Source organism: Chaetodon auriga, chromosome 24 (assembly GCF_051107435.1).
Source record: "Chaetodon auriga isolate fChaAug3 chromosome 24, fChaAug3.hap1, whole genome shotgun sequence".
Taxonomy (NCBI): domain Eukaryota; kingdom Metazoa; phylum Chordata; class Actinopteri; order Chaetodontiformes; family Chaetodontidae; genus Chaetodon; species Chaetodon auriga.
The window spans coordinates 5,006,334-5,034,294 of NC_135097.1; the positions used below are offsets into that span (position 1 = coordinate 5,006,334).

General features: G+C 39.5%; 2 protein-coding genes and 1 long non-coding RNA gene across 6 annotated transcripts; 1 reads left to right on the top strand and 2 right to left on the bottom strand.

Moving 5' to 3' along the window:
* The first annotated feature begins 241 nt into the window (after nt 1-241).
* On the top strand, nt 242-16,687 carry LOC143316818 (uncharacterized). Its single transcript, XR_013076620.1, has 4 exons — nt 242-479; nt 11,762-11,824; nt 13,504-13,899; nt 14,086-16,687. It is a non-coding gene; the product is annotated as an uncharacterized LOC143316818 (long non-coding RNA).
* On the bottom strand, nt 450-3,512 carry LOC143316815 (uncharacterized). Its single transcript, XM_076724513.1, has 7 exons — nt 3,351-3,512; nt 2,107-2,624; nt 1,768-1,959; nt 1,542-1,637; nt 1,122-1,254; nt 785-949; nt 450-685 (listed from the first exon to the last, which is right to left on the bottom strand). Exons 2-7 carry the CDS (start codon nt 2,620-2,622, stop codon nt 642-644), a joined length of 1,146 nt encoding a protein of 381 aa, XP_076580628.1. The 5' UTR covers nt 2,623-2,624; nt 3,351-3,512; the 3' UTR covers nt 450-641.
* Nucleotides 13,277-27,942, bottom strand: apold1b (apolipoprotein L domain containing 1b). Of its 4 annotated transcripts, XM_076724483.1 has the most exons (26): nt 27,838-27,942; nt 27,010-27,168; nt 25,465-25,537; nt 25,312-25,377; nt 25,165-25,221; nt 25,012-25,077; nt 21,100-21,144; nt 20,943-20,999; nt 20,789-20,854; nt 19,719-19,778; nt 19,555-19,614; nt 19,392-19,451; nt 19,001-19,072; nt 18,822-18,884; nt 18,646-18,723; nt 18,242-18,301; nt 17,931-17,996; nt 17,610-17,681; nt 17,113-17,190; nt 16,921-16,974; nt 16,756-16,788; nt 15,240-15,317; nt 15,096-15,135; nt 14,967-15,012; nt 14,037-14,451; nt 13,277-13,881 (listed from the first exon to the last, which is right to left on the bottom strand). In XM_076724483.1, the coding sequence occupies exons 3-26, from the start codon at nt 25,534-25,536 to the stop codon at nt 13,411-13,413; spliced, it is 2,235 nt and encodes a 744-aa protein (XP_076580598.1). In that variant the 5' UTR covers nt 25,537; nt 27,010-27,168; nt 27,838-27,942; the 3' UTR covers nt 13,277-13,410. The 4 variants fall into 4 exon arrangements, with proteins under 4 accessions (XP_076580598.1, XP_076580600.1, XP_076580597.1 ...); XM_076724485.1 differs by lacking the exons at nt 27,010-27,168; nt 27,838-27,942 and adding an exon at nt 26,396-26,442; XM_076724482.1 differs by lacking the exons at nt 27,010-27,168; nt 27,838-27,942 and adding an exon at nt 26,185-26,300.
* Nucleotides 27,943-27,961: the final 19 nt, after the last annotated feature.

Genomic DNA, 27,961 nt, shown 5'->3' on the forward strand with positions numbered 1-27,961 from the left:
TTACTAACAGACATTTTCCAACATTAGCATCATAGTTATCTGGGGTTACCAAGTCATGAGGTTTTTGCCTGACTGTAATGATGTGGGCTTAAAAAGTAACCAGACCTTAAACCCCAAATTTGTCTAAAGCGTGACACCTACTGGTGAAAGTCATGTACTGGTTAAATTATTTGGGTTTGATATTTGATTAATCTTAATGATTCAAACTGTAATAGTGCATCTCATTTTTATCCCATTCAAAGATTGATTCACACATGGAAGAGTTGATGTATTTTCCTTCAATTCAGTGAATTTTAGGACAGAAATCCAGTAGTCCTATGGTTACAACACAAACAAAAATGTATTACATTGAACATTGAATGAAAAACTTCTCAAAATTAATTCACTTGTTTGTTTCTTCACCTAGAACAGATGTGAAAGCAGTCTGCAGAAGGCGGTAGAAGAGTGACTACCCTCCACCACTCCTACGTTCACCTGCAGTGAGTTGACATAGACTTAAGCATGATCCTAATAATCTGGGCTGCATTGTGTATACTAAACCTCCTGTGAGATATTTAACAGTTTATATTCAGTAGCATATGTATAATATGAATAGGGAAGTTATGGTTTTCTTGTCTTGACTGATGGGGGTTTCCATTTCCTTATAGCATGGCCAGACCCAGCACACCTGCAGAGATCAGCAGAGCTATAAGGGAAGATGGGAGAACAGACATTTATTAGGCATTGTACAAACACATACAATTCCTGACACTTTTTGGAAAACATTCCCATCTCTCATGCTTACTCTGCGTCAGTGGTTGCTTTAGTGTAAAGGAGTAGCTAGAGGACGTGGTATTGGGGGATGGGGTGGTGTTGGTGGCAATCTCATTGGTCACAGCGGTGCTAGGATTTCCCAGGTCTACAACAGGACTCTTTAATTGGGTGCTCGCGGGTCCCAGATTTTCTGAACCTGAAAGTGCAAGCAAAAGAAACAAGATCACTGATAAGTTGTATTAGCACAGGAAAATATTAACATATTAGCCATGAGAGTGTTTATGACAGTGAGTCTTGGTTGACCATTGTCCAAATGACCAAATGATGTTATGTGTGTGTGAGTGTGTATCTTTAACATGTTTACTTACTGCTGTCGTACTCTCCAGTGGAGATACCGAGTGAGAAACCTGATGCTCTAGCCACTGGGTCTGGTACTGTGGCAGCAAATGTGCACTGGATTGTTTTTCCATCGACCTTGCCCTTTACAGAGTTCACATTCAGCTGGAGAGCAAAGACAGATGACAAAGAAGACAATGAGTGTATTGATATCACAAATATTTATATATCATGCAGATGGTGATGATTTGTATTAATGTTTGCCTTGATATTGCTTGAGAAGCAGGTTTGAAAAGGCTAGGTGTGGCATTCCTTGCATCCTGACTGACTGTTCAGTATTTGATGTGGAGAACAAAATTGGAGTATAAACATGGAACTTAGATTCATAGACGCACCAGATCAGCTGTATCTTTCACTATTCCTACCAGTTTTAGCAAGCAAGTAGAACTCACCTCTGTCTTCGTCAGCTGGCCATTGTTGAGGAGGGCACCAAAGAACTTAACAACACCGTTGTCGTTTGCACAGACGTAGGTTGTGTCGTTACCTCCCTGCATTACAAGACCAGAAATGGTAAATGAAATCTGTTTACACATATGACTTCAAACAAACTACACAATTGGCTCTGAGTTAGAGTTTGTGGTGCTTTCATCTGTGCGTGGGTGACAGAACTTGACATACCAGTGAGTTGTCAGATGAGAGGGAGGCAGCCAGGTAGCCATCTGATTCCCCTGCGAGCCCAAACTCGAAGTTTCGACCGCTTTGCTGCTTAGCAGCAAGAAAGAAACATGATCCTGGGCTGGCAGGATCACATGAAGAAGGCTCAGCTGCACAGAGCTGTTCGGTCCCACATCCTGTGTTAGAAATAGTTGTCTGCAAGGAAGATAAGAAACACTTAAGTGGGAGGGAAATGTTCATTTGGTGAAGTTCAAAACTATCAATAAAAGGGACTTTACTTGATTCTGTTCTGTTATATGGTATTCCACTGTGCTTCTCTATTAGTTGTTTGGCATCACTCACCTCAAGAGTTTCCACTGTGGTGTTGGGCACCAGTGGGGGAGCTGCTGTTGTGTTGTTGCCCGCTGTTGTCATTTGTGTTGCCATTGTCGCATTTGGCGCGCTTGTCATATTGTTGCCCGCTGATGTCATTGGTGTTGCCGTTGTCGCATTTGGCGCACTTGTCATATTGTTGCCCGCTGATGTCATTGGTGTTGCCGTTGTCGCATTTGGCGCACTTGTCATATTGTTGCCCGCTGATGTCATTGGTGTTGCCGTTGTCGCATTTGGCGCACTTGTCATATTGTTGCCCGCTGATGTCATTGGTGTTGCCGTTGTCGCATTTGGCGCACTTGTCATATTGTTGCCCGCTGATGTCATTGGTGTTGCCGTTGTCGCATTTGGCGCACTTGTCATATTGTTGCCCGCTGATGTCATTGCCATTGTCGAGGCTGGTGCAGTTGTTGTATTGTTGGCCCCTGCCACAGATATCCAGGACAGTGTCCCGAACAGGACGGCGAGGAATAGTCTATTGTCCATACCTAGAGTAAGTAGGGTAAGATTTTTCTGTTATAAGACATTAGGGGACACTTCTACACTTAGTTATTTGGTAGCAGAGATTGTATCAGGTGAGCTCTGAGAAAATATTTAAAGGTGAAATATTTTAGTAAACATAATACCCAGTGAATCTAATCTATAAGTGACATGAACATATCACCAAGATCTAGTGGTAAGCTACTTCTGTTGGACGTTGTGGAGCAGAACATACAGCAGATGCTACTAAAGAGGAGCCATATTTCATGATAGTGCTTTTAATTACATTTGTTTTAGAGTATAAATAGTATACCCTTTGAAAACCAAAGCTTAGTTTGAACCATTAATATATCATTAAGGTGAATATGTATTGGAATACAAATATAAATCAATATGTAAATCAATAACTTATAATATGGAAAACATGAATATTTATAATCAAATTAGAATTTAGGATATAAAATATAACTATAAGATTGGTGGACTGCTCATAGCAATCAATTATTTACTTAATCCTCTTATGATTATTAATTGCTATTGATAATTACAGTTTTGAAAATCTGATGTAATGTTGGAAAACCTTTGAGAACAAGTATTGACAAAACTATGACTAGTAAACCTAAATTGCATACAAAGAGAAATTTAAATGACATGAATTATATCCATATGTTATTTATCTAGAAGTAATTTATGAATAGACATTTATGTCTGGCATATATGCTGTTTTAGCCTACCAGTAGGTCTTTTCTTTAGTTCCAGTGAAGGGTGGAATGGGTTTAAGAAGCAAAAAGCGGCACAGTTCCTTGAAATGAAGATCCTGTGTAGTTTTACTCTCAGATGTGGCTTATAGGTGGACTGCTGGCAGGTCTGATGATCTTAATGAGGCCCCAGGTAATGATGTGACACCTGTTCAACTCGCTATTTAAACCAAGGGATTGTGACATCAGAGCCCAAAGAAAAAAAAACCCCTTCTCTGACATCATGGATGATGCTTCTACTGGGTGGGGTGGAGAACATGATCTTCAGGGCGTGTGATGGGAAGCACACATGGATTTTGCCATGTCACTGCACACTGTACCCTCTTTGTCTGTGCTAGAGTTTATTTTCTAAATGCATAACTTCCTTGAGACCTCACATGATGAAGACAAGGAAACAACTTTTTAACTGACTAGTGTCTTCATCGATGGTTCTGATATAGCAGTAACACAGTGATGGCATGTAAAACAATGTCTTAGTTTTTAATGAAATGACTCTAAAAATGTAAAAATATGACATATGATACTGAGGGTTTTAAGCTTCAGATATGCTTCATGAATCTCCAGAAATTTGAGTGGACAGATCAATCTAGTCTGATTAACTCCTTCGATTTTGGAGTTAATCCAGACGTGGGAAGCAGTGATTTGGAACATAGTGATTTGTAAAGTGCAAATCCTCTTTCTGTGCCAATTCTGAAAAAAAAAAAAAAAACAAGCTCTGACAAACAAGAAAAAAGCAGTGAAACGGGGGAAATATAATGAACTATGGCTCCATATCAAAAAATAAAAATCTAGTATCAGAGAAGCCAGAGTTATTTTAAAAGTAGTTAGACTTCAGGTGGTCAGTGTTGATCAAACAGCTTTAGAATTCTGGCTATTCTGTTTTCAAGGGTTAAGTTACTGAGAACAAGTTATTAAATCTCAGTAAAAAAGTATCTTAAGCTAATTAAGGACAGAAAAGGAAACAAGTGAAATGCTCTGATGCTCTGGTAAGAATATATACAAAAGCATATATTGCTTGTTTAAAATCAAAGTGCAAAACATCTGCATTTGTGCCTACAACTTGCGAATTGCATCCTTTTAAATGAGCTCTCTGCACGCATACCTCCACCAGTGCAAATGACTTCTCGTGACCTGTTCTTATCTTAAAAGCTCACAATGTTCGAAACTAAGGCAACGTAACTGTGTGTGTGTGCGCGCATGCATGTTGAAGGTAGCACGGCTTGGTGTATGAAACATGAGACTGCCAACACAATGCTAAGAACTGGTTTGTCAGTGGCAGTGCAGGCTCGTGTATACGCCTCAGTATCACCATTGTATTGAGCAGTTTCTTAAAAACAACCCTCCCTAACCATCAAGCAGGCAAGTCCAGACAGCTCTGAACTGTCAGTCTTTAATAATGGACAGTGCTGATTCTCCAGTTGGTCTGCACATATTACATAAGTGTGATCACAGGAGAGGACTTTTGAAATGCAGTGTTTTAGCAAAGAACTAAGGAAGAAAAGCACACGCCACACACTATTTCTTTCCTTTATTGTTTTTGCATTTCTCCCTGCAATTGGACATGATAAGCATACAGGGAAGCATTACTGTAAATGTCCAGAAGTGTGATGTATTGGGAAATTATATGCTCTACACATAGGTTCATCTCTAGTGGCTCAAGTAGGTGTTGGGTATATACTGCAGTGATAGATAATTGGAGTCTGTTCCAGTGTAGGATCTATGTCATCTACAGATGTAGACTGAAAGCGGCATCCTGGAAAGGCTCAGTCGTTCACAAGCGAGGATGGAGAGAGGTTCACCACTTTGTGAACACATGACTGGATGAAGGATTTTTTTGGAAAGCAGGATAAACAACCATTCTGCTGCATAAGTGCTTAACTTTAAATTTAGCATCATGCCATATCGTTGATGAACTCATACCTCAAATTGTGGGATTTTTGTATTTTGATGTCATGTGAGGAATTGTTTACGTTTCTCATTGGCTCAGGAAATTGTCCAACCATCCACTTGGGAAAACCTCCCATTGTGTTTGTAACACATTGACAATGACAATATGGATATTGAAATATAGTTAGAAAATAGAGCAACATAAACCATTACAATAGGCCATTAACATAGTATGTAGTAAACAGAACAAATAGAATGGCAAACGATGCAAAGAGAATGAACAGTGGCACGGACTGTGAGTCATACTCTGTCTCCGTAACGGCCCTGCTGTGTTACACCTGTTTGGTTGTCATGGCAGAGATGGATTCTGATTCATGTGAAACTGTTTTGTTTCAGCGCATATTTATTTGATGAATCAGACACGAGTACGTTAATACACTAAACTTAAATATTTAATTAACAATTGGATACTTACGCAGCATGCCGTGCCAGAAATACTACATGAGGTATGTCACTACGGTGTCATGACAAGATAAAGACGTCATGAGGAAAGTATGAGTAGTTTCTGCGGTACAGTGTGTGCTTCTCAATGAAACTCTTGACAAATTAATTAGGAATTGAAAAAGGTAGAATTTTTTTTTGCTATGCATACTTTATATGTTAATCTTAGTCAACGAGTGGATACAGAGGATTTTTTCTGCTTTGGGTGAAGATAAGGAAAAAGAAAACACTTGAAAAGTCTAATTCATTTCCAGTGGATCGTCTGTGAGGCCTGTTGTTATGCCTCCGTGCCGGCGACAGCTGTGGCCACAGATGTTATGTTTTCGGGTTGTCCGCCTGTCCCATTCTCGTGAGCACGATATCTCAGGAACGCCTTGAGGGAATTTCTTCAAATTTGGCACAAATGTTCACTTGGACTCGAGGATGAGCTGATTAGGTTTTGGTGGTCAAAGGGCAAAGGTCACTGTGATGACACAACACATTTTTGGCCATAACCGGACAATTCGTACACTAATTATGACAGAATTTCACACAAATGTCTGAGGATAAAATAATGAAGTGATACCATTTTTATATCCAAAAGGTCAAAGGTCAGTGACATCATTATGTTCTGTAAGCCGCTTTTCTGGGAGATATTGTGAGTGTGTGTGTAGGACCCCATTTCTCCCCTGCTTCTGCCTCTTTGTTTTTCTAGTAATACAAATAATAAGTAACTGTCCTCAACTAGTCTGGCTGCATTTTTCCGTAAGAGCACAGAGGAGCTTTTTCATGGGAAATCCATTTCCTCTGCGGGAGATTAGTATATTGGAGCACTCAGCCTTAAGAATAGCCGTATGCTTACACTGTGTTTACTTGCACTGCGAGTCTAAAACTGTATGCAAATATCATAAACCAAATATTTACCTGCCCCTCCCTTTTCCTGTGTAAATATTCAAGTTGGACAGCAAAGCATGTGATTGAAGGAAGTTAGTATTGAATCAGGCTTGGTTTTAGCCAGGTATGTATGCCGAAGTGAGAGAAAGAGAAATAGCAGCAAATAGCAGAGCACAGGAAACTAAATTCTTCTTCAAGGGTTTTTATATTGTCGGACCGCTTGTCATCGTGCCATACATTTGGTTAATAAATCCAAATATTTTTCCATTTGTTTAATAGATTTAATGGTATGTCACACACACACACACACACACACACACACACACACACACACACACACAGAGTTTTCCTGAAATCACGTTAATGCGAAGTGTAAATGCATCACCATCGGAATGTGGTCAGATCAGCCTGAACCCATCTGGAGGTGGTCTAGCTCGCATTGTGCTCAGATGTTAGGTTAGTGTAAATGCTAGCCATACTACATGCTGGCAAACATGGGTTACACCATGTACATGTGACTGTTAAAGATGCCCACCCAGCCTTTTCATGCAATGATGCAGAACTGTCACCAGTCTTAATTCTAAGTTCGGAGTGATAACCTGAACCTGCGAAACAGGCTACAGTGTAATCCCTCAGGGCATTTGGCAATGTTTCTGTTTGCCATTGACAGGCTCAGGTTGTTAATCTAAGAATCTGGCAACATCATGGAAACTATCCAGAGACAGACCTTTCCGTTGAAGAGACTTTAGGGAAAACAGTTCGTTCAAACTTGACAGAGACAAAACAAAACTCACCAAAGCCTGCTTGGTTTGTCTTTCACTGTTCCAGCGATCGCCGCTGACAGGAATTATTTTCGCCAGACATTATGAGAAATTTAAACATGTCAGATTTTCCCGGTTAAAAAAAAAAAGAAAAACTTGTTAGTACTTGACCCTGGTTTTGTGACTCCTGTCCGTCGTGCAGTGCCGTTGGTGCATCCACCCTGGATTAGACTATTCAGCCACTGAGCAGAGTTGCTCTGGGGCAAAGATAGTTCCTGTGACAGTGGTCATCATTTTGATTCACAGGTAATTATGAACTAATTATGGCCTTATGATTCATCAAATAGTGCCTCCAGTCCGTTCTGTCGTACCTGATCATCTACTACAGTATACAGTCCTCGATTTAGTTATTCAGAAATACTCATTAACGATTCATTAATCATGAGGTTGTATGCGACTCATTCCTCAGTAACTGCTCATGTTTTTGTGTCCCGTATTGTAAAGTGTTACCTTAATTTAGTGAGACTCTTATTTTTATATACTGTTGATCTTTATTTATCCAGGAAGTCTCTGTTTTATGAGAAAGTCCTGGCAAAAATTGCAACTGACATCAAGGTTACACTATAGACACACGATAGATTAGTATTTGTAGTGACAATTGAACTAAAGCAGGTCCAACTCTCATACACCTCAATCATAAACACAGCAGTGTGAAACAGTCTATAGATGATTAGGTTATGGGTTCATTGTCGTTTGTGGTTGGATGACTTCATGCCCATTCCATTAAAGGGTTCGGCATAATGTATTGGACCAGGTTTAACTGATGAGGAGTGCTGCCAGGTCTATGTAGGAATGCTTTTTGGTTTAGCAGGTGCTTTTAATTGATCTCTTGTGAAATATGACTTTGGAATTTTGTTTATCAAGTCATGTTCATCTTTTTCATCTACTCATCTATTCTGAAAACAAAGGTTGAGATGTTTGTTTTCAGAATATGTGAGGCGAGATAATAACGTGTCAGTCTGCCTGATACTTGCATGTATTTGTACAAACAGATATTGTGTGATGAGGTGTGGATGCTTTTGCAGGGTGCTGACACTTTGAGATTATGTTCCCAAGTATGTTTGCAAAGTGTTAAGTAATTATATTGGCTGCAGTTGGAAACTGTACTTTAATTGTAACTGTCCTTTAAAGCATTTCTAACTTACTATGAGTTGATTCAGAGGCAAAAGAAGAAAACACTTGACCGTGTTTGCAATCAATCAGTCTAGTTTAGGGGATGATATAAAACCTTGGATGATCTGTAGTTATTCTCTCTGCCACCTTATTCGTCTTTAATGTTCAGACTGCTGCCAACGACATAAAACACATCATGTTGTGAACGATTACTAAACGTTTTCACGATAAGGCAGGCTGAGGCATGTGCAAACCATTGTGAAAAGTTGATCAGCCAAACCTCATTAACCTTATTTAACTTTAACTTTGCCTCACATTTTAGCCTCGTAAATTTAAATTGCTCCTCATAGACGCTGCATATAACCGACTGCTGGTTGTTGGCGTCAGTGTATTGAAGTGAATTTGTGCAACGCAGGTGGCTGTGTACAGGTATGGTAAAACTCAGCTCAGGATTTGTGTTCTGTAATAGGATGCTTTGCAACAGAATGCTTTTGATGCAGTGGAAATGTGAAAGCTGAGGTCGGGGTTGTCCAGTCAGAGTTTCAAGAATAATGAATCCACAAAAATCCAGCCCTGCTAGTTCATCTGCATCACTGCCACAATGGGTTGAGTTTCTTCAGGCAGCCAGCTTGTCTGCATCCCCTAGTGTTTCTCCTCTACTCTGGTCTCGCTCTTTGTCTCCGTCTCACTCTCATTTATGGTCTGTCACCTGTCAACATCTATTAATTCTGACAGGCTAATCTAACTGGCATTCGCAAAACCAGGCTGACACGTTTGAATGGAATTCAAATAGCATTGACGTAAACCAGTACTGAACCACCAGCAGAAAAAAAAGGTCTTTAGAGTCTAACGTTGAACGAAAGTTCATCCAGGCAGAAGTAAATCATACCTCCATGAATCTGCATATGCACGCGCACATTGTAGAACGATGCATCTGTAGAAAATACATTTCTAAAGCCCACGTCACACGACACTTGTTGACTTTTGTGAAGAGCAAAGAAATGATTTCACCATATCCGTGTCACCAAGGAAAAGAGATGTGTTTACTTATGCACAGCGTGGCAGAGCAAAGGTTGAGTTGTCACCATCCAGAAAGACAGAGAGAGACAGACCAGGCTACATCTGCATGCTAGACAGGCAAATAAACTGTCTACCTGAGCTCGAGGTTGGACAGGTTCTTTTGTTTCAGTTCATATGAGAGCACTGATCTCGTAGTTTCCTGTTTGTTCTTCCATCCGCAAGGGTCCCAGCGTGGCCTCGCAGCTTCTCTTTATGTTAAGTCTGTTTGCGTCCCCTCTATGCTGCGCTTCTTTCTGCTCTTCCACTCTGCTTTTGGTAAACAGTTTAGCAATTCTGCTTATACAGCATTAATGCACTGTAGTTTCCATGAATGCTAGGCATAAAACGACAGATTGACAACCACGGTCACAAATCTAATAGGGTAATTTAGCTAAAAGGTACATTAAAACAAGTAAGAAAATAAAAAGAACCCTATCCAAATCAATGGGTACATCAAGACTAATCAAGATATGCCTTCAAAAAGCATGTTTTTAAGAAGACACCTTTGTTTGCTCACTGAACAAAGACTGCTCTAATGGAGGAAATAGTCAGATGTTTGATGAAGCCCCGTTTTGGCCGCGCTACAAACAAGCTGGAGCAGATGATTCTGTGCTGTGCAATTAGAACAAAGGAGAACCTTTTACGACGACACATGTAACCCATGATTGTAAAGTTCATTTTCCGTAAGACTCAAACTATTTACTCCTCCTTCATGAACACTTACAGAGCACCATTCCTGGTGGGTAACTCATTCAGTCCGTCAGTAGTGACGATCAAGATAGAGAAGATTTTCCAAAGTTTCACATAGCTGCGTTCCTAGTGCTGCTATTACTAGACGCTTTACACAAAGAATCACCGGGGGTGGGCCGTCACTTACAGTGACGTCAACTAAGTTTAAAACGACTTAAAAGATAGAAAACAAAATAACGAATTAAAAGAAGTCTATAAATACAAGTGGTTTAAGACATATTAATTGAATTCAGACAATTGGAGCATATGCTGCTTCACATTAGAGTAAATCCCTAGAGATACTGGTGCTGTAGGCTGTGCAACACACAGCTGGAAAGCATTTGAAAAATTCCACATTTTGTACATACTGCAATTACGTAGTTACACACTGAAAGCCTGCGCAAGTACATGTAGAAGTACACTCATTAGCTTTAAATTACAGTGCAGCTTTGAGTCAAGTTTGCCATTCACTGAACAGCAGAGGTCAAATAATGCAGTGTTTCCCAACCACTGTGCCCTGAGAAATCATTAGGTGTGCCGTGGACGATCACCTTATTTCACCTGATAAGGCTTAGAGCACCAATCAGGTGAAATCTTCCTGTGTGTCTGTCTTCATTTCCTGTAAAAATATCAGCTTTGTGTTCACCTAAACAGGCCCAGGTTTCACACAGAGTAAGTAAATTGAGTAAATTGGGACCAGATTTTCATTATATTTCAATAAATATACTTTTTGTGACGTTTTTGTTTGGTGGTGTGCCTTGTGATTTTAATGTAAAATTCTAATGTAAAATATGTGCCGTGGCTCAAAAGGGTTGGGAAACACTGAAATAATGTAAAAAAAAAAAAAAAAAAAAAGCCCTTTACATTCAAATGAATATCATTTAAGGTCTGAGGACAGTTCATCAGTTAGCTGAATGAATTTTTACTGTCATATTCATTGTAAGTTTTTGTCTCATGAGTCCACAGAACCTTATTCTTTCCATTTTCTTTAGCTTTCCATGTGCCTTTAGGCAGTTGTTAGTACATGGTGAAGCAGTTGTTGTACATGTACGCAGTGTCTCCTGTCTACCTCGATATTATATTTGAGCTTAATTTTACTTTCACAAGTAAAACTTTGACCAAAGAATTCTGAAAAGATCCTCATTTTCAGACATAAAGGACTGTAAATTACGTTTTAGGGTGGATTTTTACATTTAGGTAGCTCATGCATGGTCTCACTGGGATGTGTTTATGCAGAATCAGGAAACAAAGAGTAGTCACTGGCAGATCACATGAATCTGATCCTTTGCATTTTGTAACGAGCCATGATGAATTGGTGTATTTGTGTGATGTTAAAAATGCATAATTATATAGACTTATGGATTATAAGATTTCACGTTAATCTCCACTCTTCTCATTCTGTAGATGGCCAGAGATACAACTGGGTGCTGATGCAATGGAGAAAATATTTTCTTCCAGCTCTTGCAGGTAACGCACACACAGTTTCAGAAGTATGTTTCATGAAATATGTTTTTGAAATATGTTTGAAATATGTTTTTACATGAATCAGTCCTAAAGTTAAAGTGGCAGTAGAAACGTCCACCCCGATGTCTTTAGCTAATGCCCTAGCTCGGGCTGGAGGGTAAGCTAACACAGCCACCAGCCCATTACTTCAAGTTCCTCAGGCCATTTTTGTGAACATGTGGAAAACACGCACTTCTTACGTGTCAGCCTGCATTTTAGTGGGATGATCTCATGAAGTTCTTTTTAGATACTTCCTCATGCTGAAGAAACACAGATACGGTAAACAGGACTGAACAGTACAGGAAATTATGTAATTGTGATATATATTTTTTAATATATATATAGATATAGATATACACACACACACACACATATGTATATATATGTATGTATGTATGTATGTATATGTATGTGTGTGTGTGTGTGTGTGTGTATGTATGTATGTATATGTATATATGTGTGTGTGTGTGTGTGTGTGTATGTATGTATGTGTATATGTATACATATATATATACACACACACACATATATACACATGTATGTGTGTGTGTATATATATATATATATATATATATATATATATATATATATACACACATGTATGTGTGTGTATATATATATATACACACACACACACACGCACGTATGTGTATATATGTGTATATATATTTGTATATACCAATATTGGGATTCTGTATGCAGTTCCCTTTTAAAGTTCCTTGTTTTCTGTCTTATTTACTATACACAAGCAATAAGTCACTCCTGTCGTATGACCAACATTACCTTGTAAATGTGTAAAACACTCATTGCCTTAATAAAGTATAGAATAAGACGAACTTAGTGTGAACAGAGTATCATCAGTTACAGTAACAAATCACACAAACGTGGGTTTGAATTCAATCAGTCATTCAGCCCCAACATTAACATTAACAAGTGTTTAAATTCCATTGCCTTCTCGTTAAAAGGCACCTGATGCCTTTTTTGGCTACCTGCCACAGGTGTCATGGGTTGTAGTTCACAGTAGGTCTATAATTTACTTGCTGATCATATGTTCTGAGATATGATTGACACGGAGGTATTCATTTAGGGGAACTCTGAAAGCCGGACAGGCAGGGTTGTCAACATTTTGTTTCCTTCTTGTGTGAATTATTCACTCAACACAAGATGATCGTGCCTCATCCACCTCCTGAATACCCTGCTTAAACTTTTTCCTCCCTCTACCGATCAGTTGGATATCAAGTTACTACTTTTCTTAACTGAGAAATGTAGAACAACAAAAGCAGGAAACCACCTTTATTGAAGAAACTGGCATTATTTCAACAAATGACAATACAGCAACTTTTGTTATAGTACATGTTAAAACTACTACTTTTAATAAATATTTAAAATATTACTATAAAACAGCTCTTGGAAGAAACACTTACATTTAGAACTCAGTGATTGTAAAAACTACCAAAAGTGCAGTACCATTTCAGCTAAAACTAAGCTAGTTTTGGCAGTGTTAGTATAAAGACAGTGAGGCTTTGGTTTGGTTTTCTAACCTCTGTCCTTCATTCTTCAAGCTTCTTCAGTTCAGACTTCAACAGCTCTTCGTCTTCTTCCTCCTCTACCTCCACTTCTATCCCATCCATGGTTTTCTGCAGCTCTTCCTTGATGCGGTTCAGCTCCAGCAGCCCGTCCTGCAGGTCCTTACAGACTTCACGGATCTTAGTTGCAAATTCTGTCTTTGCGCCCTTTTTGAGCTCCATGGAGTCCTTGGCCAGGAAAAAGACATCGAGGGCCAAGAAGAGACCTGACATGACCCCAGTGGTAACGCTCATCACCTGGGCGGCTTTAGCAGCGCCTCCTGCGACACTGAGGACCTGAACGGTACTGATCAGGCTCTCTGTGTTGATCAGCAAAGCCTTGCCGGCCCGGCCGCCCTCCTTCATTACATGCTTGACGTTCTGGTTGAGGTGCTTCTTTGAGATGCTCTCGGCGTACTGCTCAAAGTTCCACTCTTCAAGCGTCTCCATCCCTTGCTGTCAGGCAGATAACAGGTAAGAGATTTTACATTAAGATTAAAATCCAAAACTGCAGATAGACAATATAGTGCAGTTTAGATGGAAATTCCAAAATAAAATTAGTGCGTTGCAGATGTTGATTACTTTTGCAAACCTATCTTCTATCTTCTCACCTGCAAAAACTCAAGGCACTCCTTGATGTCCTTTATCTCCTCCTGGTAGTCTTGGATCATCTTCTCCACCTTCTTGCGATCCGTCTTTGAATGGACTGTGTCTGTGATGTTGGCTGAGGCGGACGTCACCCCGCCTGCTGTAGCTACACCAATCCCTACGGCGGTGACGATGAGCGACGTTCCTGCTGTGAAGGGTGCCAGAATGAGGCCGGTGATGGTAGTGATCGACCCCGCAACACTGGCCACCCCGCCACCGACACTCGCCGTGACCGTTTTCTTATGGAAAACGTCTGCTGAGTCAGCCACAGCGAGCAGCTCCAGTATACGCTGCTGGAGTGAGGCGCCACGTTGGTTGAAAAAGCGAACAAAAAGACGAGCCGCCATGAAGACGCGATCAGCTGCGCCTTCCACCACTCTGAGACAAGGAAACATGGAACATATGTTATGTTAGCAACATTGGATTGTAACGCAGAGGGGTAACCCATTAACCTGACTTGTAAAGGTTAAGGAGAAAAAACATTTTGAAACATCTTTGATTACACCGATTTTGTTTATTTGGTCATTTTTCCTTGATTTTTGTGCTTCCACCATGAGTAAGTAGGCTACATGGTTATATGATCAGGAATCTGCACAGGGTCTTTTATTTTGAAAATTGACCGGATTCTCTACACCGACCCTCAATATAATAAGCATGTTGTGATACCAGATCACGTCTGGGTCTTGCCTAGTGCTACTCTAAAGCAGTGATTCCCAACTCATGACGTGGGCCTTTGCTTGGGCAAAAAAAAATACTGTGCTTTTATTTTGAAAGGGATTTTTTTATGCAGGGGAGGTCCCAAAGCCAGATGAGTTGAGAACCACTGCTGTAAAGCCTTAGAAAACATTCAATCCAAAATGCAAATGAATAAATTCAGTGAAAGCACGACTTACTCTTCAGCTTCCTCATTCTGATTTGCCTCATTCCACTCATCCCAGCCTAACACACAGAAAAATGATGTTTCAACTGCAATGAACAGGATCACCAATAAATCAACAAAACACTGTCGAGATCAAACATACCCTCGACTGTTCTCCACCACGCTAAGAGGCCTTCCTCATCCTGAAAGTGAACGATTTAAGCTTATTGGAGTAAATCTGTAAATTAAATTACGCATGAAACAAGCATCAGGCGATGTAATGTTTAAGACATGAAAACAAGCTTACGTCGAGAGGGTCCACGACGGTTCCTTCACTCGGCACTGGTACTTCAGCCATCTCTAGCGTCTGAACTTCCACTGTTTCCTGTAACCGAACAATGCAGCACACTAAACAATCTTTGTACATGTCAATATAAAAATGGCATTATCTTCGTCAAATGATCATTATACAACATTGCTATTGGCATTCATTTCAACTCATTGTTTTGCATGTGTAGTATTATGTGACTGATTATGTGTGTCGCATGTGGTACCTGACAATGTAGGATGTTCTGAATGTTTTTAAGTAAAATCTTTTTTTTTTATTATTATTATTATTATTATTGTTCTACATGCTTGTGATGGATCTAAATTGTTTGCATTTACAGCAGTGTATTAATGTGCTCTGTCCCTGTCACATAAACCAATAAAAAAAATGGAAAACTCCTTCTAGATTTTACTTTTGAATAAACGCAGTACGTTCCCTGTTGTCTTTGTTTTACTATAATTAGAAAGTTTTGTTAGTAATAACCAAACTATCAAATTTCAGAATATTAAAGAGAAAATACGTCTACATTCATGGGCGGCATAAAAATGTATTTCCAGTGAAAAGGCTACTGGTGGAGAAGCCACAGGTACGTATCATGTGTTTAAAGAAGTACAATGCCTCAAACCAACAACCATTCATGTATTCTCAATAGCAGACATTAAATGTGGCTTGTTCATACGTAATACTAATCCTAATTGGTATTACATGGAACATATTGTCAGGTGTTGGATTTCTTCTAATCTACCAGACACGGTCAGTCTTTTTGTTTACCTCCTTTTATTACCTGAAATGAAAGACCTGGAGAATAGCCAAGCTGTAATTTAGAATCATACATCTTCCTATATCTCTTTTGGACAAGTCACATTATGGCCATGTCATGTTTTCCCCAGAAGTTTAAATGATTAAAGTATGTTTCCAGTTGGGTTTTTTTCTTCATTGGGTGTAAGAGACACTCAAAACATACATATTACAATTTCTATTAAAGAAAAATAGGATTAGGTAGGCTGGCCCGTCATTTAAGAGCTGCCATGTGATAAAGAAAAATGAAAGGGAGGGATGGGGAAAAAACACAGTACAATTCAGCTGAAAAAAACCACAGGCTTCTATGGATTGGTGAGGTTAAGGCAGGACAAACAACAGTTACAACAACAGGAAAAGAAATTAAAAGATATCTTCCCACCACACACCCTGAAAGAAAATATTAACCCTGACTGGTTTATTGAAGCAGCTATGTTGCATGGTGTGTGGTTTTATTTGCATAGTTCATTTTGCCACTGTAAAATCATTTGCCTGTGAGTACATGTTTGTTTAACAAGCGCCAACTATAGTTTGAAATGTGGGGAAAAACAGCTATACTGCAGCTCAGGTTCATTTTCTGTACAGCACTTTGTTTTTCTTAATAAATTTGGTCCATGTGTTACTGCTATGAAACTCTGAGTCCACTATTTGTTGTTGGTTTTATTTATTTACACATGAAGCTGCTTTCTCTACTCACCTGGGGAGTGTCAGGTGGTGCTGTTGCAGAGTCCTGTGGAGCAAAAATTAATGTAAGAAATTTAAAAAAAATTTAAAGAAAAAGTTCAGTATATGAAATTTAATACCTCAATGTAATGGAAAGAAAATATAGCATTTTTGAGTGAACTGACATATTTAATGGTACCTTTGTCCCTGACCCAAACAGTGCACCGGGCAAAATCCTCCTCAATCTGAAAGTCTGGACAAGAAGTAAACATGAATGTTACCCTCACATCTGTACTGCTCCTGGATCAGTAATAATACACTGTAAGGATTAACCATGACAAGTGCAAGCAGTCAAAGAGTACTGCACAATAGGTTTTAACACTTTACATACCATAGTTCTTTTGTTCGATGCCTCCGTTGGCTGGCTTTTCACCTCACAGCTGGTGTCAGCATCAGTATACCAGACAGACTGTGGAGAGGTTGAGAGATGAGATCATTTTGATTTAGGGGGCTATATGTGTATGTACATGGTTTCAAAAATGCCTCGCATGAAGCGTCGGATGAGATCAAAATCATTCAAGAACTGTTGGCCTCATGTCAGACACTGATGAACTGCTGTCATTAAATTGAAAAGCTTGTGGTAAGGTTGTACTTTGTGTGCTTCTCCTATGACAGATGTTTGGCATTTTTCTGTCTAGACCGTAGGCTATCATTGTTACCGATGAGCGTGATCATCTTCTTTGTACAGCAGTACTAAACACAATGATAAAGCAGTACTAGCAGTACTAAACACAATGATAAAGACTTAACCACCATTAATAGCTGCCTTAAAGATGAAATTGGGAGGGAGGGTAAAAAAAATAAAAAAAAGGTAAATAAATGTCTTACGTGTCTCTCTATGGTGCTGTCATCCAAGCTTTCAGAGCTGCTGGAGTGTTCTCTTTGAATAATCTTGTTTTCCTGATGAGAAATGAGTGGCAGAAACACAATTGTGTTTAAAGTATTGTCACGATTATGACACGAGACAAGGAAATAAGCAGGTGACAGTCAAATGTGACGCATCAGAAATGGTTTTAAGAACCTTCATCAACATGGTCTATGATTAATGCAGCACCACCGTGCATCTCGGGAAACCTTTCAACTTATTTAAAACTAGAGAAAACATTTACAGTTCCTTCCAATGACAGTCACCATAACCTGAACCCGTACCTGCGGCTTGAATGAGGCACCTGTACTGGAAACCACAGAGTCGGTCTCACATTCGTCGTCTGGCATCTGCAAAACATTGGTAAAACACAACCGATCAGCTGGTGTTTGTCTTTAAAAAATATTGTTAAGTCGACCAAAGGCAACACTTTGTTAGCCATGTTAGTGTTTTAACACTGGCCCATGAAAAGTGACCTCCCAAATCTGTTAATCAACTGTTTCTCTTAAGGCAGGTTTTTCTAGTCAAACATGACAGTCAACAATTACAGCATCTTAAGTTGGGAGAGTTAAGAGGTTAAACTCCTGTACAGTACCTGTGTGTAAGACCTAAAGGGGTTTACTTTCTGCATCATCCCTTTGAACATCCCAGGGTTCTGAAACAAATACAGAAAAAAGGCAATGAAGTTAATGCATTCATCACATTCTGTTATCTGTAATACAGCAGAGGATGTTTGAGAGCTTTCTGTGGGTATTCAGGACTAACTCAAATCACTCTGCAGACTGAACTTGTTTTCTTTGGTGCCATCTGGTGGTAATAACAAGAATAACACAAGTAGATGACACTGCAAGCTGCTATTTTCTCCAGTGCAACAGTAACCGAATCACTGGTTAATTTAGGAAATTGTTCCAGTTTGGCTGATCTGAACATGAATGCATGAAGCTGATCTAAGCTAAGGTTGGGGTCTGCTTTTTGACAAAGTGAACTGCACAGATCCACCTGCTTCTCTGGCAAGTTGTTATTGTCGGCCAAGCTTCCATCGCTGGAGGAGAGGTCACCGTGCAGAAGCTGGGCATCCTGGAAAGACCAGAGGCAGAGAAAAATGGTAGCACAGTCCAAGAATTCTTTCTCTCCCAAACATCCATGATTTTCATCATCAGTATAACAGCTGGTACCTTTGGTTGTGAGGATTTGAATGGGTTGACTTTCTGCATCATTCCTGCAATCATCCCTGGATTCTAAATAATAAATGCATTAATTGGACATTGGAAGTCTAAGAATAACAAACTGAACTGATCCCAGTGTTATACAAGTCAGTTGAAACTTAGATCCATAAAGAGCAGCCCATGGTTACCTGTTTGCCTTGAAGTTCCTTTTCTGCGTCCGGTGGATCAGCAGAATCGTTTTGAGGATCGCCCTTTGGCACCTAAAGCAGAGAGAACGTCGTCAGGAGGTGAAACCCCCCTACACATTTCTACCTCTTTGAATCCCTGTTTAAACATTCTGCTTTTGGATCCTTCTTGAGATCAAAGTCAATTTAGAAATATGAAGGTAATGGGGAAGTGATATGATCTCATCTAGATGTCAAAAGAACAAGCTTTACTTCGTCACACCACCAAGTCCGCAGTGTCAGTTAATGTTGATCAAAACGTCAGCTCTGCAGTTGTGTCTTTGATTCTGTGTTTGCCTCTTAAAATGACCTGTGGGTCATTGCTCATTTCACGCTGAAGGTTCAGAGAAGGTACCTGTGTGGAAGGCTTGAACGGGTTGACCTTCTGCATCATCCCCTTCAACACACCAGGATTCTGAAACAACCACACAAATTCCAGTTGTAAAATGAATAACCTGATTAACTGGCCATGGATAAGGAAATTAGCCTCTGCATACAGGAAATGATCGGCCACCCACCTGATTAGAGTCTGAAACCTTTGCCTGTTCCAGTGACTCTGAAGATGGAGCTTTTGAGACCTGCATGAGACACACAGCTGAGTGGACACCTTATTGTCTGACGCAGATCCTCCATTACCATTGTCACCATTACCACTGTGACATGCAGACAATGCTGTGGTTACCTGGGAAGTAGACTTGAAAGGGTTGACTTTCTGCATGACCCCTTTCAGCATGCCAGGGTTCTGAAATACACATTTCAAACATTTCATGCACCCCACTTCAGCTGGGACCCTGACTGATGGCAGCTAATCATCTAGCATTCTGTGGCTCGGTCGGAGCAGGTAAGGCCTCATTTACACTTTGTCTTTTCTAGTGTCTCATATATGAATAAGATCACTTCTCACAATAAACATAGCCAGTCCAGACGGAGGTGGTAATACACCTGAAGCTGTCTGGTGGCTGCCAAAAGCGGGAGAAGAACAACCTCTTTAGTCACAGCGGTAAGAGTTTAGCTAATGTTAGCTAACAACTGCACATGAATGAGTCATATTTATGAACAAGTGAGACAAACATTAGTTACATCATGCATCTTCAGTAGATCAAATAGCTTTCCAATCTCAAGAAAGTGTAAATTCATCCAAGGAGCTTTCAAGACTAATCTGTTGGCCCAAACCACATCCAGGGGTGGTTTCACATGCATTCTAGCCAGATGCTGAGTAGTAGTTGTTAGCTAATGCTATTTGAGCAGTTTCTTTTACGACAGCTGCTTTTGAGATGAAACCAAAGAATCACACATACAATAACACATCATGGAGCTCAGGTTACTGTTCTGTAATTCAAGAAAACTGGAAAAAAAAAAAAAAAAAAAAATACTGAAAATGTTGTTGATTTTACCCCAAACGATTGCATCAATAGTAACATCTTAAAATTCTGCTATATCTCCCATTGTATCAGCTTTGTCAGAATAAAAGAAAAGTGAACAAAATGTCAAGTCACTTCATTTATATAGCAGTTTGAAAACAACCAGTGGTTGAACAAAGTGCTCTTACAAAGTAAAAAAGACGAAGACAAAACGTATGATGACATACCAAGACGTTTGTTTTAGAAAAATGAGTCAGGTCAGAGTTTAATGTTGTGTCGGGTACCACAAATGCTGTCTAGAGAGTCGCTTTTAATTAAGAAATAAACCAGTTACACCCCTGATATCAGTATGGTGAAAAACACTGCTGGTCACCCACAAATTCTGTCTCACCTGTGTGGAGTCTGTTCCCTGTTCCAGTGATTCTGAAGAAGCAGCTTTGCTGACTGCAGAGGGAGTCTGGATACAGAGCCAGGGATTAATCATATGATTTTACATTAAATCCTCAAACTTCTAAGAATTACTGCTTCGTGTTGTCATGTTTTACCTGAGAGGTAGACTTGAATGGGTTGACCTTCTGCATAACTCCCATCACTCCAGTCCTCTGATGTTTGTACAAAACACAGATTATGACAAAATAATCAGCTGCTGTTGGAAATGCAGCTGATTCGTTCAAGTGTGCCAGATGTGCGACTTCTTCTCACCTTGGTCTTCGGGTTAAGCTCATTTGTGACTTCACTGCTGTTTTCCTACAAGAAATAAAGATGAGGGCCAACATTTTGCATCATCTGAAGCTGTGACAGAGCAGTCTGACTTAAATATAGTGCGTTGCAATAATCCAGGTGAGAAGAAATAAAGCATCAATTGTTGCCTCAATATCTCCAGAAGAGAAACGGTAAAAAAGACGACTTAACAGCAGTCAAACAAACTTTTAGCGTTTCAGCAAAACCGTTTAAACGTTAAAAAAAAAATGTTGATTTTTCATATTTTTTCTGGATTGCCAACTAAACACATGGGCTATAACACGTCATAAATCAGTGAAAATGACTAAATTTAAAATGTGCAGTTTTTGATGGAAATTGACTCATTTGTTGCTAAAATGAACTTTGGGATGAAAGAAACAATATTTATTAAGATAAATAACGCTGTAGAAAAAATAGACCACGCCCCCTTGAACGGCACGCGCTGCCAAGACGTCAGAAACGCAATAATTAAAGATATGAACACTCTTTTATGGATTCTCCTACAGTTGTTTTGACAAACTGCTTTTAGCGTTTCAGCAAAACCGTTTAAACGTTAAAAAAAACCAACTTGATTTTTCATGTTTTTTCTCAGTTGCCAACTAAACACATGGGCTATAACACATCATAAATCAGTGAAAATGACTAAATTTAAGATGTGCAGTTTTTGATGGAAATTGACTCATTTGTTGCTAAAATGAACTTTGGGATGAAAGAAACAATATTTATTAAGATAAAAAACACTGTAGAAAAAATAGACCACGCCCCCTTGAACGGGAAATCGATACCCGAGCCTTCCACACGCGCCAAGACATGACCATTACTCTAAATCAGAAACGCAATAATTAAAGATATGAACACTCTTTCATGGATTCTCCTGCAGTTGTTTTGACAAACTGCTTATAGCGTTTCAGCAAAACCGTTGATTTTTCATATTTTTTCTGGATTGCCAACTAAACACATGGGCTATAACACGTCATAAATCAGTGAAAATGACTAAATTTAAGATGTGCAGTTTTTGATGGAAATTGACTCATTTGTTGCTAAAATGAACTTTGGGATGAAAGAAACAATATTTATTAAGATAAATAACGCTGTAGAAAAACTAGACCACGCCCCCTTGAACTGCACGAGCTGCCAAGACATCAGAAACGCAATAATTAAAGATATGAACACTCTTTTATGGATTCTCCTACAGTTGTTTTGACAAACTGCTTTTAGCGTTTCAGCAAAACCGTTTAAACGTTAAAAAAAAACAACTTGATTTTTCATGTTTTTTCTCAGTTGCCAACTAAACACATGGGCTATAACACGTCATAAATCAGTGAAAATGACTAAATTTAAGATGTGCAGTTTTTGATGGAAATTGACTCATTTGTTGCTAAAATGAACTTTGAGATGAAAGAAACAATATTTATTAAGATAAATAACGCTGTAGAAAAATAGACCACGCCCCCTTGAACGGCACGCGCTGCCAAGACGTCAGAAACGCAATAATTAAAGATATGAACACTCTTTTATGGATTCTCCTGCAGTTGTTTTGACAAACTGCTTTTAGCGTTTCAGCAAAACCGTTTAAACGTTAAAAAAAAACAACTTGATTTTTCATGTTTTTTCTCAGTTGCCAACTAAACACATGGGCTATAACACGTCATAAATCAGTGAAAATGACTAAATTTAAGATGTGCAGTTTTTGATGGAAATTGACTCATTTGTTGCTAAAATGAACTTTGAGATGAAAGAAACAATATTTATTAAGATAAATAACGCTGTAGAAAAAATAGACCACGCCCCCTTGAACGGCACGCGCTGCCAAGACATCAGAAACGCAATAATTAAAGATATGAACACTCTTTTATGGATTCTCCTGCAGTTGTTTTGACAAACTGCTTTTAGCGTTTCAGCAAAACCGTTTAAACGTTAAAAAAAAACAACTTGATTTTTCATGTTTTTTCTCAGTTGCCAACTAAACACATGGGCTATAACACGTCATAAATCAGTGAAAATGACTAAATTTAAGATGTGCAGTTTTTGATGGAAATTGAGTCATTTGTTGCTAAAATGAACTTTGGGATGAAAGAAACAATATTTATTAAGATAAAAAACACTGTAGAAAAAATAGACCACGCCCCCTTGAACGGGAAATCGATACCCGAGCCTTCCACACGCGCCAAGACATGACCATTACTCTAAATCAGAAACGCAATAATTAAAGATATGAACACTCTTTCATGGATTCTCCTGCAGTTGTTTTGACAAACTGCTTATAGCGTTTCAGCAAAACCGTTTAAACGTTAAAAAAAAAAATGTTGATTTTTCATATTTTTTCTGGATTGCCAACTAAACACATGGGCTATAACACGTCATAAATCAGTGAAAATGACTAAATTTAAGATGTGCAGTTTTTGATGGAAATTGACTCATTTGTTGCTAAAATGAACTTTGGGATGAAAGAAACAATATTTATTAAGATAAATAACGCTGTAGAAAAACTAGACCACGCCCCCTTGAACTGCACGAGCTGCCAAGACATCAGAAACGCAATAATTAAAGATATGAACACTCTTTTATGGATTCTCCTACAGTTGTTTTGACAAACTGCTTTTAGCGTTTCAGCAAAACCGTTTAAACGTTAAAAAAAAAACAACTTGATTTTTCATGTTTTTTCTCAGTTGCCAACTAAACACATGGGCTATAACACGTCATAAATCAGTGAAAATGACTAAATTTAAGATGTGCAGTTTTTGATGGAAATTGACTCATTTGTTGCTAAAATGAACTTTGAGATGAAAGAAACAATATTTATTAAGATAAATAACGCTGTAGAAAAAATAGACCACGCCCCCTTGAACGGCACGCGCTGCCAAGACATCAGAAACGCAATAATTAAAGATATGAACACTCTTTTATGGATTCTCCTGCAGTTGTTTTGACAAACTGCTTTTAGCGTTTCAGCAAAACCGTTTAAACGTTAAAAAAAAAAAGTTGATTTTTCATGTTTTTTCTCAGTTGCCAACTAAACACATGGGCTATAACACATCATAAATCAGTGAAAATGACTAAATTTAAGATGTGCAGTTTTTGATGGAAATTGACTCATTTGTTGCTAAAATGAACTTTGAGATGAAAGAAACAATATTTATTAAGATAAATAACACCTGTCACACAGCAGGTCATGTGACTTTGATTAGAGCACAGCAAGTCATGGAAACCAGATTGAAAAATATCAAAAATGTGTTGTTTTATTTCAAAAAAAAAGACCAAAGTTGGTGAAAGACAACCTGTTTAAGTATCTTGGAAAGGAAAGAAGGCTGTGAGGTTGCTCCATATGTTGGCCTAAATTCAATAATTATTTGCATCTGCACAGTCAAGGTCAGGGTTTGTGATGAGTGGCTGCATGATTGCATGTTTAAAAAATGATGGCACTTGACTGGAAATAAGAGAGCCATTAAAAAAAAAAAAAAAAAAAAACAGAATGGAGAATCCTCTGGCGTCAAGTCCCCCTTCAGGACCCGGGGCGGAATAAGTGGGTATATGAGGGGGGCACACGATTAGAAATACACCTATTACTTATTTGCAAAGTGGAACCATACGATAAAACCAGATCAAGGGTGTGCTCTCACTGGGTCAAATTAAAAGCTTCAGCTAAACAGTCTGCGAGGTGCTGTATGAAGTTCCTGCTTCCTTCGGTTGGACAGTACACCACAGTGCAGAGCAGGAGCACATCAACCCAACCTTGATCAGCTGTATGTCAAAGCTCTCACAGACCAGCCTTGCCTTTATCCAGGCCATCTTGCATGGCCAAATAACAAGAACACAACTGAGTACACAATCTTGACATTTAATGTTTTATGCAGATGAGTCGGGTCCACTCACCTGTGTGGAGTCTGTTCCCTGTTCCAGTGATTCTGAAGAAGGAGCTTTGCTGACCGCAGAGGGGGTCTGGATACAGAACGAAGGTTTAATCATATGACTTTAAATAAATCTTCAAAACTCTGACAATTACTGCTTCGTGTTGTCATGTTTTACCTGAGAGGTAGACTTGAATGGGTTGACCTTCTGCAAAACTCCCATCACTCCAGTCCTCTGATGTTTATACAAAATACACAGATTGATTATGACTAAATATAAGCTATATAATATAAGATATGGGGGGGGGGGGGGTTGAACATTCACCTGCGAGGCTGCAGCCATTCCTGCATCTTCTCTGTTCCGGCTGTGTGTGATGGGGTGCTCCAGATCCTGGAGATAATGATGGCGTCAGTTAACAGAACACACATGTAAGCAAACAAGGCAACCTCCACCCACTCCCTCTCACACTCCACGTACCTCCTTACTGGGTCGAGGTGGGACCACTGGGGTTGGGGCTGTTGACACTTTGTCTCTTCTGAACATATTCATGCTGAAAACACAAAGACATGATGAAGCAAGAAAAAATGCCTCCAAATAAAAACAAACCGATAACCACGTAGCCAAGCTGACATCAGCTGCCAAGGTCACTGCTGCCCTCTTACTTTGGACATGCCCACGCACCAAATTCCATTCAAATATTTCACAATTTAAGGGACTCCGTATAAGTAGCAAACTTTGAACGGTCGTCAAGTACGATTCAAGTTCTTTTGTGAAAACGTAAGGTTTACCGACTAATCGGTTTGTATTAGATTCATTATACAGCGCGTGTTTAGCAATGTTCACTTCAATTAGGCCACATCACCTGCTAACACCGAGCCACAAGCTGAAAAGGCCTGGGAGTGAAGTTAGAGCAAGCTAATAATAAAAGTTCCGCTGAACTGGCACAGGTGGTGCTTTGGTAAACAGGATTTAGCCGAATTGAAACATGAGTCCAACTACGTGGTATTAAGTCTTAAAGTCGCTTTCTACAACGTGTAAGTTAGCAAACACTCAACAAAGCTTTAAATGGGAGGAAATCTGAACACAGTTTGGCTTAGAGTTCCAAACAGCGCAGCGCATTGTGTCTGCCGCTACCAAAGGAATGTTTGGCGACACAAAACGCCAGCAACAACACAATGAAACGAGCAGGGTGCCTACCTCAGTGTGGCGACCGAAGCAACGCAAAGCCGAACAAAAAGCAGAAACGCTGGGTTACAGAGCCACAACACACGAGATTGAAACAGTTTTCAAAGTTCTACAACACAGTCCGTCACTTCCCCTTCATCCCGAGGAGAAGTCAAACAGGTTTAGCGACAACTCGGACGGCGCTGCGAGGCCTTGGACGACGGCCCAACACTTTGACTCTCACCTGCTCTGATTTCAGGCCAAACTTTTTGCTCTCCAGGCGAACAAAAAGCCGGTTCAGATTTCAATGGACCCGTGATCCACACACCCTCAAAGCTCTGCATTCTTTGAGAAAAGAGCGCGCGCCCCCATTTCGATCACCTGTATTACCTGTTAGGGGTGTGGCCTCTTTCCCCTGGGATTTAAAAAATGGGTCTTGTGGGTGCCGCTGCAGTTTTGAAAGGGTGATTACTTAAAAAGAGCACACAGGAGTACGTATGTATGGCAAGCCCCTTTAACATTTAACAGCTAGCCTGGATACGTGTTGCAGATATCTGTAATTCAGTTCTGCCTATTCAAAAAGAACATTTCAGATATCTGCAACTACATTCTTCCTATACACAACTGTCATTTCAGATATCCACAAAGACATTCTTCCTAGGACAAATGACGTCACTTTTTGCCATTCATGTGTATGGGGGCTTCTCATTACAGATATCTACAGTTCAATTGCAGATATCCACTGTGTGAATTATGGATATCTGCACCTGAATTGTAGATATCTGTAATTCCAGTTTGAGATATCTACAATTTGATTCTGACTAGTCATAATTCCAGTTCAAGATATCTTTAATTCACCTCAGTGTGGCAGCAGGAAGCAGCAGAGAGCAGAGACCAATCAGAGGAGATGGGTGCTGGAGGAGAGGCTGATGAATAGCAGGTATGACTTTAGGAGTCACTGTCCTCAAATCCTTTGTGTGCTCTCGTGGCTGTGACTGCGACTGTGGACTCTCTGTTCTGTGGTAAGATGGACTTTTTTGGTTTTTAGCATTGTTTTATGATCAGGATAGTATTTTAATTGTTAGGATAATGTAGGGGTGCATGCATGCACCCTGAGGTATTTGTATCTTAATTATTTTAATTGTGGGTCTGTCATTTGTTTGTAGGACTGAAACCTTGACTGTCTTAAAGTAGAGGTATGCAAAATATCAGCATTTAAACCTACTATATGTCCTACAAACTAACAGTGCTGTCTTTGTTTTTAGGCACAGCACTGGCTGCCGTTTATTTTAGTTTATTATTTTATATTTTAGCCATATTGATTTTATTGTTTTTTTATTATTATTATTTTAGATTTGAGTTTGTTAGTTTTAGGATTTTAACATTCTGTCTTCTTCTGTTTCTAGTGTTGCAGCTGGTGGGGTCCTCCATTCACCGGTGTGGTTAAGACGCTGGGAGTTCACTTTAGATGGTGATATGGTTTGTGGTTGCACGTTGAATTACTGTGGTGTTTTTGTTTGAAGTGTGTTGGGTTTATATTTCTTTTGTGTATTTAGTAAACTCCCCGTGTCCTAGGCAGCGGGTGGTTGGCTTCCCAGCCGTCATATGACTATCTGTCGTCTTGTCCTTCATTGACTGAGTTTTACTTATTGTAAAATAAATGGCATATGATTGACCCACACTGACCGTTGTGGCCTCCTTAACTGAAGCCGCTGTGTGTTAGACCAATCCTCAAGGTTACATTAAGTCATCAGACGGGAGAATCCATCAACTGCACCATGAATCACAAAGCCCCACCTAGAAAGGTTCA

Excerpts from the sequence above, each read along its gene's own strand:
- apold1b (XM_076724483.1), bottom strand. The coding sequence starts at position 25,536 with ATGAATATGTTCAGAAGAGACAAAGTGTCAACAGCCCCAACCCCAGTG. Across the intron at positions 25,222-25,311 it reads GAATGGCTGCAGCCTCGCAG|AGGACTGGAGTGATGGGAGT; the intron begins GTGAATGTTCAA and ends TATAAACATCAG. Across the intron at positions 18,302-18,645 it reads ACAACTTGCCAGAGAAGCAG|AACCCTGGGATGTTCAAAGG; the intron begins GTGGATCTGTGC and ends TATTTGTTTCAG.
- LOC143316815 (XM_076724513.1), bottom strand. The coding sequence starts at position 2,622 with ATGGACAATAGACTATTCCTCGCCGTCCTGTTCGGGACACTGTCCTGG. Across the intron at positions 1,960-2,106 it reads CCACAGTGGAAACTCTTGAG|ACAACTATTTCTAACACAGG; the intron begins GTGAGTGATGCC and ends TCTTCCTTGCAG. Across the intron at positions 950-1,121 it reads CACTGGAGAGTACGACAGCA|GTTCAGAAAATCTGGGACCC; the intron begins GTAAGTAAACAT and ends TTGCACTTTCAG.